This window comes from Chamaea fasciata, unplaced genomic scaffold (assembly GCF_029207755.1).
Source record: "Chamaea fasciata isolate MVZ Bird 193981 ecotype frontalis unplaced genomic scaffold, bChaFas1.0.hap1 SCAF_2, whole genome shotgun sequence".
NCBI lineage: Eukaryota > Metazoa > Chordata > Aves > Passeriformes > Sylviidae > Chamaea > Chamaea fasciata.
The window spans coordinates 94141061-94153469 of NW_027094087.1; the positions used below are offsets into that span (position 1 = coordinate 94141061).

The 12409-nt window shown below is 34.2% G+C and overlaps 1 protein-coding gene across 5 annotated transcripts in view; it reads right to left on the bottom strand.

Moving 5' to 3' along the window:
* Positions 1 to 3988: 3988 nt before the first annotated feature.
* Positions 3989 to 12409, bottom strand: part of NLGN4X (neuroligin 4 X-linked) — a 157103-nt gene continuing 148682 nt past the window's right edge. For all 5 annotated transcript variants that reach the window (XM_066176783.1, XM_066176781.1, XM_066176782.1 and 2 more), the window contains one exon: positions 3989 to 7283. In XM_066176783.1, coding sequence (XP_066032880.1) covers positions 6434 to 7283 — 850 coding nt within the window. In that variant the 3' untranslated portion in view covers positions 3989 to 6433. The remainder of the gene's footprint in view (positions 7284 to 12409) is intronic.

Sequence of the window (12409 nt, forward strand, 5' to 3'; positions counted from 1 at the left end):
AGTTTCTTTGCTCCTGCTGGTAGGCATTTTGAAAGCAGAAACCCCATTAAAAATACTTTTGTGATATCATATTCATTTCCTGAGATCCTCAAATTCCAGTCTAGTTTCTGAACTGAGAAATCCATTGACTAAAATGTACAAAGCACTCATTCAGTTCAACCTGCAAATTGTTACCTATGCAAAATAACCATCAGTGCAGGGTACTAGTGCATTTTCTCTGAATTTTACCTTGGGTCTTGCTCACCTTTAACATGAAATTTTGATGCATGAAAATGCTGATTGTATTTATTTTCCTATGTATGTGAAACAAGTCCCTACCAAGTGGAAGGCAGCATCCCACGAATTCCTGTTATACAAGTCTGACTGTGACAGCCCCCTGTTAGATTGCACTGATGGTAGAATCAGGAGACGTAATAGCTCAGAAAGGTTTTTATGTTTTGGTGGAACAATGTAATTAGCAGTATCTAAGCAAGAATTACAAACAACATAGGGTTTGAGAAATCTTGCTGTGGAATAGAATGACATACTAACTTAATTTACCTTTGATTAAAGATCAATGTAGAAAAGAAACAAATGCCAATAGTGAATAATAACAATAATAAAAGCTTCAGAGTAACAGGAGAGCTGACTGCAAGCTGGCACTTCCCACTAAGACATTCACCATGTCAAAGCAAAGCTGTTAGGCTGGCACAAAATGCAGTCATGGAGATAGATGCATTTCAAGGATGAGGAATACTGTCATGTAAATACCCCCTAAGGAGAACTTTTAAACACTAAAAGCAGCAAGGAAAATGTCAGATGAAAATGCTCTCTCACAGCACAGAATGGAACAAGTCTGAAGCCAAACTTAAATGTTGTGACAGAAAAAAACACACATGAAAACATATCTGTATCTCGGAAAGTATCTCATGTAAAAAGAGATAAAATATATGAGAGGACATGAAATGTGTGAGGGCTTTGAGTTAGGTACAGCAAAAAGCAATATATCAAACATCAAATTCTTGAAATAAAAGAGGTGGTCTCTAGAAATGTAGAATTTTAAAAATAAAGCATACATAAAGCTCTCTTCTCTTTTTGTACCACACTTTGGCTCTTGGAGAGAAATACAACTGTGCTGTGTAGTCTAAGTCAAAGCCAATAAATGACAGTCCTTTGTTTCGCTTTTGCCTTTTATTTAAACTTGGAACCCTTGGAATGGGACTACTCTGAATCACTCAGATAACCTAGAAGCCCTGATAAAAGGCACTAGAGGAAGAATATTTTATGCTTTCAGAACTTGAGGATTTTTATGTAGAAGAGAAAACAAAAAGAGGTCATCTATTTAATTCCTCATTTACATGTGTGGATATTCCAGAAAGTACTGTCTGAATAGCTTTTGTTATTTGAAGAGAAATATGAATATTTTCCATCCCTTTCTCTTTTATGAAGAGAAAGGGATGGAAAATGAAGTTAGGAAACCGTAGATATTGCAAAAATTTGCAAAGTTTCCACTGTGAGCAATAGAACGTACCTTATTTATTAGATGTTTATTTTACATTTGAATTGTTGGGATATTACTGCATATTATCTTTAATTACTACTGTGTCTTAGGGAAGTTGCAGTTCACTTGGTTTATGACAAAACTCCTTCTCTGGTTTGGACTTTGTGTCTGGATTGTGTCTAAGTCATCCCTGAGTTATCTGACTTTCTTTACATGGGTAAAAACTGGGTGAAATAATTTGGGTAGTCTACAAAAGACTAAAAAAGCATTCCTTAAAACATAACTTAATTTTTAGAAGACACAGTGAGGACCTTAGTGCCCACTGTGGAACACCAAAGAAAGTGGCTTGAATCAAACCTTCACCAGAGAGTAAAATATTATTTATTATACTACAGCTCAAACAAGATGTTTAGACATATCCAAACCCCTCTATACTTTTCATTTAATTCAGTAAAAGGTTACTATCTTACTTTTCAGGCTAATTTGATGTGTTGAGGAGCTTTTAGAATATTATGATAATAAACTTATAATATCATAATTTCTAGTGGGATAAAAATCCCAGTTTTTACCAGATGCTAATGCCCTCCGGAGAGATTCAGATTGATGAGGTTTGTGATGCCAAACAGCTGTAGATGAAAATTTGAGAAACACTTGACAATAATTAAATAATACAAATGTAAAACCACAAATCTGAGATGAGCACATAATTGTCATGGTATTATTTCATATGATTTTTATGTGATATTAAATACCATTAAATTGTAATACTCTTAGCAAAGCCAAAATAGGAACATACTAATCTGCATATTTATATTTCAGATAGTAAAGGAATAAAATAACACAGTGTTAAGTTAGCATGAACCAAGTTCTAAAGGTGTTCTCTTTTTTAAATGTGAAACTGATTAGCTAAAAATAAGTTAATTTATTGAGTTCACCCAGAAATTTAAGGGGAAAAATTCACAGAAATTGCACAATTGTAACCCCTTTTTGTGTGTATGAGTTATCTCAGAGCAAGATGTGGAATTTTGAAGTGTACCTGTAATGAAACATATTTGCTGAAAAACTCTAACTCTGCAGTTTATTTGCAAAAGCTTTATATACAAGTTCAATATTCAAAATTCAAGCTGAATGATTAGGTCAGTAGGTGCATGTTTCTATCTCAGAAGCTTGATTCTTCATATCAAAATTTCAATATGAATATTCCAAACTTTTATTTTTGCAAATACTCTTCACTAATATGCTCAAAATTCATCAAATATTATTGTTAGTACCTCTATTCAGCAAAATAGTTACAGAAAGAAAACAATACCCAGTTCAAATTAGACAAGTGTCTACATACCTTTCCAATGAATGGAAACCTGATTGATAAACAGAATCTGACATCATAAAAGAAAAAACTATTTACTTACTCAGCCTTTGAAGGAAGAAGGATATTGACATCCTTGCAATATATGTAAATACCTTAAATGCATATGGGTAACATATGTTGCTACTCCTACAAATATTTTTTCTAACAAAACTCATTGTTTATCTAAATTTAAAATATAAAAGTGAAGTATATTGACTTGTGGAGCTTGACATATTAGATTTATCTGCATTATTTTGATCCCTAATTTGGAAGATTTTTTTCTTTTCTATTTTTCAGCTGCTAAGCTATACACTAATATGGGAAACTGCTTACCCAAGCTTTTTTTTCAGTGCCTCAGAAAATAATAACAAAACAATTAAACCACTACTTAAATGGGAATTGCAGTGCATACAAGCAATAAATATACGGAGCTTATTTTCTTATATCTTCATTGTCTGAGTTGTTTTCCTTCTACTGGAAGGCTTATAGATCTACAAAAGCCATGAAAACTCAATGCTAACTTAAAAGTGCAACCTCTGTTACTTTAATATTTTATACTGAGTATCAAGGCATTGTTTACAGTAGGTAATGAAATGGAGATGGGGCAGAAAACACACCTCTGAAAGACTTTCTACACAAAAGGATGAACACGTAGTTATTTGCACAAAGCATTAGAAAATACCGTGATATTTTATTATTAAAAATGCTGCTGAAAAGTTTATACATATGTGTCCAGCCATATATATCTTCTATCATTACTTAAGGCAAAAAAACCAAAAAAATTGCAAAATAATAACAGAAGAAACCATTGAACCCTGTGTGCCTCTTAAGGACAAGAATATAAGCTGGGGAAAGTACTTTTGTTTTTCTTTGACAGTTTCAAAGTATATTTTGATATAATTATTATAGAATTCTATTAAGACCCTATAAATCTGTTCCCTCTATAAATCATACATCAGTCCAGATGTATCAAATTATTAAATCAACTTGATTGTAATTACTTTTAAAAGCTAAAATCATTCACTTACAGGAACTTTTTTTACCCAAATTTCACAAGCCTGGCACAGTACTGTACATATTGCTAGCAGAAGACAATTGGAAGTACTAAACAAATACTGTAATTCACATTACAAACATACCCAACTGATTATGATGCTGAGCATCATTACCTTTTTTTTACTTTTTTTTTTCTTTTTTTTTTTCTATTTCTTTTTTTATTTTTTTTTAAAACTTTTTCTTAAGTTATGAAGTGCTGCATCTCAGCTGAGGCATTAATAGCTGGTGGAAATGGCCTGGTTTAGAGTCAGCATTAATATAGAACGTGATGGATTAGTGAAAAAAAAAAAAAAAACAAACAAAAAAAGTCCCCCAAAAAACCCAATTTTCCATTTTCTACTAGTTGTAATGTGGGGTTTCTGCTTCATCACATTCCAACCTGAGCTCCCAGGTCAGATTTATAGCACATTTGCTGCAGATAAAGATTATGTCAGCCACATGTTGCATTTTTATCATGTCATTTTTTTTTTTTTATTTCCTTCAGAATTTGCTTTACTGTCTGCTACAACAAAGAGTTGTGCAGATGAATAGACCTCAGTGAATAACCTTATCTTTAATTTTATTGTAGGGGTGACTATTTCAAGGTATTTCATTAGAAAACAAAAAGTGTAGAAAACAAGAAGAGGTACAAGGCATCTTGTGTTAATCATTATGGGACATATGATATTGATGCAGTTTAGTTGTGAATTAAGAATAGAAAATACATCTGGGATAGTCACATCCAAGTGCCAACCAATTTGTTCAAAGATCTTTGGTTACTATCTCTCAATGATGGAGCAACTTTCAAAGACAAAATATAAAGCAATCTTCATCTGCAAAAACTATTTTCCAGCTTTTCACTTTCAAAACAGTTATTTTAATCAAACTGCTAAGTTACTTTGATAGCTCTGCTTGGCCCCTGTTTTTCTAGTGAAGGAAAGGCAGAAGAAAATAACCAGATAATAATTTTGCCTTTCCTGAGAGTGATGCTCTCTGGGATTTTTAGTTTTGTTCAAATGCAGGATTCCTCTGCTCTTCTCTCCATAATGCTCACTGACTGTGGGACTGTGCAATGAATCAGCAAATAAGAATTTTCTGACAGGTACACTCTCAAGCACAAAACAAGCTACTGGGCTGAGAAGTTCTTTACACACTCATCACTCTGAATAGTTTGAAAAATAGCCAGCCAACCAACCTTGCATTTCCCAACTTTCAAATTGTAGTGTTATGTTTTTTAGCAATGCTGAGGAAATGCTTTCTCAGCTGAGATTCCACTGAAACTGCTGGTGAACATAGAGCTAATTTCCTTGAAGAAGGCTGAACAAAACACAGGCTTTCGTTGCTTTTGTCAGGGCACACAACTTTTCCTAATGTATCACAATAACCAAGAACTACAAACTGGACTCCAAATATATATTTTTGGATATTTCTTGGTTCAATTCAACAAGCTTAAAATAGTAACACTTTTCTTTTGTATTTCTTTTTCTTTGTTATCCAATCCATTGCTGTGTTGGAATTTAAAAAAGGCTAACACAAAATTAAATTATAGAAAAAATGTTTCAGAAAAGAACAACAATCGCCTATGAATACTTTAACATGCACTAGTGTAACCTGTAAGAGAAAGTACGCAGGTCACACAGACAACTGTATCCTCTGCATGACACCATGGCCTTATATAAATGAAACATGTTAGAAAAAACTCATGGTTTTTGTTAACCACTAGTAATTAAGAAGAAATTCCTCCTTTGGTCTTGGAGGAAACAGAGGTCATATGACTAATGTATATACACATAGGTCACAATCGAATGCACAATCTTTCTAAAAGCTCTTTTCAAACTGAAAACATCAATAAAAGCTGCTTCTTTTTTTGTTTGTTTTTTGTTTGTTTTTTTTTTTTTTTTTAAACTCACAGCTATGTACATTTTTACAAAGTTTCTTTAAATATAGTTCAGGCTGGCAAGTCATCTCTGCACAGAACTATACGTATTTTACTGCATAGTCAGTCCTCCTCTTTTTTTTTTTTTTCATTTTTGTTTTTAATAATAAAATTCTATTTTCCCCATCTGAATTACAGCTTCATATGCTGGGTAAAAGCCCATGGTGATGTCTTTTTTTATCAACGGCCATTCATGATATGGCACATAAAGAATCTTTTTTATAATTTTATTTATTAAAAAAAAAACAACCCAAAACAAAACACCTGTACAGTCACTGGCTCTGTGTTCCAGAAGACTCTGCTTTTCTTGTTACACTTAAAACACCATTTTAAATTACTTCTTCTGGCCTCAACTTTCAATCAAAGTGGGTGAGATCTTAAAGCAGTATCGTAACAGCAATGTACACTTTTCACATTTCACAGGGTTTGTAGTTGACCTTTAATATCTGTGAGTTTCTATGGGAAGGATCAGTAAGAAAATAATGACTGTCCTTCTCTTTTACTTATTTTTCTTTAGATTTTGACAAGGTGTTCAATGGATGGTATACAACTTTTTTCCTCTTCTTTTTTTTCTTTTTTTTTCTTTTTTTCTTTCTTCCAAGTGGCTTGTGAGGGTAGATGGGGAAAGGCTGAGCTATACCCTAGTGGTCGAATGTCCATGGGGCAAATTTGTACTGTTTTGTCCTCCACTGAAGGTGTTGAAAGTATGCAAAGGCTGCATTCCTGTTAATGTATTTGGAATCATGGTTATGGTGTTGGGTGTCATTAGCGGGATGTCATCTGGGGACCTTCTCAAAGTGAGTGTGTAGTCAGGTGGACAGGTGAGTCTCAGTGTGTCATGGGCCTGCAGTGACTCACACTCGTGGTCATGTTCCAGCTGCTTCATCTGCAAAGACATGATCTCTTCATTCTGTATGTGTGCTATGTCATTAGTGGTGTTCCTCTGAGGGCTGGGGCGCCGGTGAGTCTCATGACGCCGTTTGTCCTTCTTGTAATATAATGCAGCAAAAGCTAAAATATTGAGGAACAGCAAGGAGGCCCCCACAGCAATGGTGACACTCAGCTCTGTGGAGTAATCTCTCTTGTTTTCTATCAGAACTGTCGTATCCTCCGGAGCTGTTTTATGGGTGTCCTTTGAATGTTTGGGATTGTTGGCCGGTGTCATTGCTGGGCGTTTGGTGGCTGGCCATAATTTACCGGGAGAACGTCGGGTCACATACGGAAATGAGGTCATGTCAGGAGGGGGGACTTTAGTTGTCGTGGAAACATACTGAAATATTTCATTCAGGTTGTGAAGGTGTGGGACGAGCTCCAACCAGAAAGCCACTTTTGTTGCTCGATAGTGGTCACGAACTCTGGGTTTGAGGCCAATATGTAAATAAAGTTGGTCTTTAGGGTTGTATTTGGACCAGGCCACTTCTTCAAAGCGGTTGGGTTTTGTGTGGATGAACTTTGTGTCTTGTGGAACAGGCTGGTTTGGATCTCTAAAAGAAAAGAAAACAGACAGTATTACAGTCATTCACCTTTCCACAAACAACCCAAAACAAAACAAAAGCAAACAAACAACAAACCCTCTCAATCTTACAGTTAATAGTTTACCCAATACTTACAGTAACCTAAAAGTAGAAGCTAAAAACCATCCCTAATTGAAGAACAGTTGTTAATAAATAATCAAAAGAAAATTACTTACTGTACAGAGCATCTCAGATACTACTTTTTTTTTTTTTTCACATGAAAATGCAGAAATCAGAGTGTTTCACTTCCCTGCTGAAGTTCTGTGATTCAGTATCATTCTCCGAGGAGTGTGTCTTAGAGACATACCATCTTAGAGAAGTACTAAGTATTTCTTCCTGTAGTAAATGTGTAGGTTCAACCCTTCTCCAGGTTTGACACTTTCTCATTTAAGGTACCACTACTTCCACTGCTGTAAGTAGTAAATACAGGCATCTAAGCCCTATGGCACTATCGGAAGTCCTAGTGAACACACAAAATTATACTGGCTGTGTATATTACAAGGAAAAAAAACCTCTTCAAAACCTGAAGTAGCAGGGCTAAGACATGTAGCTGGGAACCATTTCTGATAGTTTTCCTTTATTGAGCTATTAGTCCTCCTGTATTTAAATATCTACTTGGGGAAAAAAATAAAAAAACAAAAACAACTTTGAACTAACTTGGTGTCACAAATGCTTCCGTCATCTCCACTAACAGATGACCATTTGAATGTTCCATGTGATCATTGCTACGAAGTACTGTGTTTGGTGGCCAAACCAAGATGAGAAATATTTTAGCTGAGATCAACCAGTTTTATAGTACTTAAGTTGTAGTAGAGATAAGACTAGTACACAAGTCAGAAATAATTTCAAAATTGGGAAGCCAAATATATATATATTTTTTTTTCTTACAGGTTCAGAATAAAGAAAAACAAAGGCCACAAAGAGCATTAAGCATTAATATATGCATATCTTTAAAATTTTAGTAAAATTTAAATAAACAGCATGAAAAAATACAGAAAGTAAAGCTACTAAGTTTAATAGTAAGTTACACATTAATTTGAATCATCTTTTCTAGCAATGAGTACTTTCTGTGACTTTGTGATATATTATACTGAGAGTACATTATTTACTTCCTGTGCATTACCCAGAACTTTCCATTCTCCTTTTTTTATTCATTCGTGTGCTTTGGTTTACTTCCTGTGAAAACAATTCTAATATTTTCTTTTTCTTTCAATATATAGTCATGTATGTTCTGGGAATACCAAACCCCACCACTATACATTTTAAAGCATCTTTTCTCTTTTTCTATTTTCAAAAGCACATGAATCTAAAGGCTTACTTTAGCATTCCTTTGCTGTACATAAAGAGCAACTTTTTAGTTCTTAAATGAGACAAGTAATTTGATTTAATAATCTTATGATTCCTATATTCTTTTTTTACCTGAAAAAATGTGTCTTACTTTTTTTTTTTTGAGAGAGAAAATAATCATTTTTCTATATATTTTTGGTATTTTGGCCTATTTATTCTTGTGGTCTTAGCACCTGCAGTTTTTGGGGGATGGTTTTGTGTACTGATTTTTTAGAAAAATTTTGAAATATATCTAATCCTTCCCATTTCAATAAGATATAAAAAATACAAACTACGGGTTCTGGAAGTGTTAGCTTTTCTTTTCTTTTCTTTTCTTTTCTTTTCTTTTCTTTTCTTTTCTTTTCTTTTCTTTTCTTTTCATCTCTCTCTTTCTCTCTTTCTCTCTCTCTTTCCCTCTCTCTTTCCTTCTTTCCTTCTTTCCTTCTTTCTTTCTTTCTTTCTTTCTGAACAGTTAACTAAATTGTGTCAGTTCAGAAAAAATAAAAATAATTTATTTGTAATTATTCATCCCAGTTCAAACTGGAGAAGGAATATTCCCTTCCAAGCAGTACAGAAACAGATATATTCTGCTACTTTGAGAGATTCTAACATGCACTGAAGAAGGAAATAAAGCTATTTCTTTTGTTACTAAAAAACAGACTGAAAGATCTGTAAAATCTAAACACAAAGATATTGGCCCAATTCAATATATCTACTTTGAAAAAACTTTGGGGTTCAACATATAAATTCTAAACCAAATTAAAAATCAATAAGGTCATAAAAATGCAAAATATTTTTCTTCTCAGAAATTCAAAATACTACAAGAGTACTGGCACAAAATCTTGTGTCACCCCCCCTTGCTGTTCTGATTGTCATCCCAAAAGACTCTGGGAATGGTCCTAGAGAGAACGGACTCCTTGAGTTAGCTCTTGTAAAAAAGTTGCAGTTGCTACACAGTATAGGAGATGAAGAAGCTGAGCTCTCATTTTAAAAAGCAGCCAAGTTGGATGTGCACTTTTAAAATTCTTAGTGGTTCTATATAAATGATTATTATCATCATAGAAGATGATTATTTTAGCAAATAACATTTTTTTTAATTAGCATTCTTACTGTGGTCCCTTCCAACCTTACTCATTTTGTATCCTGTGATTCCCTTCCCCTACAAAAAGCCTACAAAACAAGTAAATATCAGCCTCCTTTTCCCTCTCTTCCATCCTCTACTTCCATCTGTCATTTTTAACTTTATTTATTGGGAACAGCCAATTATGCTTCCGCCTCCTCCAAACACAAGAGAGAAAATAACATTACATGAGTCTGGGCTTGTATTTGAATATTTGTTTACATGGCTCTGTGTGGGCATGAAGTTGTCCATTGAAACAAGAAACAGAAAAAAATCAGCCATCCCTACAGACAAGTAATTTATTTGCTGAGGATATCAGAGCTCTGCCATTGACATGAACTCTAAGAGTAATCAGAAAATGAATAAAAGGGTCTGAATACTCTCTCTGAATTTGGAAGATATGTATCTAAATTATTTTGAGGGTTTTTTACAAGAAATGGGAATAATTCCAGTCCTAAATAAAGGATCTAATAATGGCCTTAGATCTTGGTTTTATAGACTAATGATCATTTGCCAAAAATATTCAGTAGATATAAACATGAGAATTTTTACTTTCCTTGGCCATCCTGCTATGCGGAAAATTCATGAAGTCACAACTTAGGACTTCTTGAGTTTTTTTCCTTGGGTAGTTGGGCAGTTTATCCTACTATGAACCATTTTCCAGTTTTATTGGTAGGCATAAAACATAGATGTGCAGACAGTCATTTCTCCTATCAAATCATCTGTTCAACAAAATTCTTCATATGTTACTTCCATTTCAATTTTTCCCTTGCCTTTTTAAAACTCTCACAATTCCTTTGTTTTTCTGGATGTTCTTGAGGCTTAAGTGTGTAATTTCATAACAAAGTCTGCCAGGAAACCTTCCTTTAAAAATCCACTGCAATCATGATGGTAGCAGTATAATCTGAACAATAGATTTTCAGTTCTGTACTTCTTACAGTATTGGCTGTCATAGGGAGGAGATTTCTTGTTTCCCGATTGGTCAGTTGGTAAGGTTTTTTCTTTTTTTCATCTTATTATTGTAACAAGATTGATGATTATTGCTATTTATTTTGCTCTCTCATTACTTATTTTTACCACCTTTAGAATCCAAACAGCTTATCCATCAAAAAATTCTCCCCATCATGAAATGTCTGAACTTTTTTCCTTTGGAGAGAAGACCATGTCTTCTCTAAGGTATATTTTTGTTAATGTGCAAAATAATCCCATTTCACCTGTCACTTTTTTCCTCCCACTTTCAGTCTGCACTACTTTTGCACAACTTTAGATGTTTTTGTGTATTGTCAGTCAATTCACACCTCATGAGCTAGAGATGTAAAATCAAAATATGAATTTTTTTCTCAGGTGATATAAAGTAAATATGTCTGCAATGGACGTTAACTGAAGAGCAACACACACTCCTGTTCACAAGGTAGATTAGTAGACGACCTGAAGGAAAAATGAAGGAACTGGGTATTTCATATCTGATGATATTTTCATGGGAAGAACAGTGAATTAGGAAGTTTTTTCATATCCCAAATTCCTTATAAGATGGTGAAACACCATTTGTGTTTTAACTACTTTTGTCACACCATTAACTATCACCCAGAACAATGGAACTGTTGCATTAATGTATTTGAAATGTTTTCATTTCAGAGTGTCTCTAACACTCTGAAAGGCCCCTAGATACTTTATTTTCTTTCAGTAGTAGTCTTTTCTCTATATGATTAAAAAAATGGAAGAGAGAGAAAAACTGACTTTTCTTCATTCTTCTGTTGATTCTTGTCATGTTGTCACAATACTATTAATGGCACAGCCATTAATGCTTGAAGGACAGGTACACAGGCATATTTTCCCTTACCTCCATTCCTCATTTATCCCCAGGTCCCGCTGTCACTATGCTCCCTGTCAGCTAAGGACAAACAGCTAAAGACTCTTTATAAGAACTAAGGAACACAAACCATAACGACACTGTTTCATTTGACTAACACAGATTTGCCATCGGACGACAGTTATTTCCTCAGAAAAAAACATCAAAAAGAAATGCAACAGTCTCATAAAAGAGTTCACTGAGAATTGTTTGAAACTGCACTTTAAAAATTGCAATTTTAATCATGTCTTCTATTAGAGAACCAAACTGCATACAAAACACAGAGGTTCTTAATAAATCAGGTTTATTCTTCAGAATCAATGGTAGCAAAATAATTCTGGAATATTTTTCTGAAATACAAAGAAAACAAGGATATATCCTCTAGACCTTTATCTTTCCCAATAGCAACAGAGCTGGATGGACAGGAGTAAAAGTAGAGGACTGTAATTCGTCAAAAACAGGGAAATTTTTAGAAACCTAATAGATGCCTCTAATGAGAGCATGGCTTTGTATCCACTGTGTGAAACTTCAAATCCTTCTTCACAAGAGCATAGCTGGCAGAGTATCTATGGAAGACTGGCACACATTCCCTCATGTTGTTCACTCTTCCCCTGATGATGTCTGCAAAGGAGGTAACATGACCCTAACAAACAGACCTCTTGGCATGTAAAATTACCATTACAGTTAGGATAGCACTACTGGCAGCAGACTGAAGCTCCAAGTGTACCTCTTAATGAAGTTCTCACATATAATTCTGTGCATTGAGGAATCCCAAACTGTATTTTCATGCAATTTTTGTAT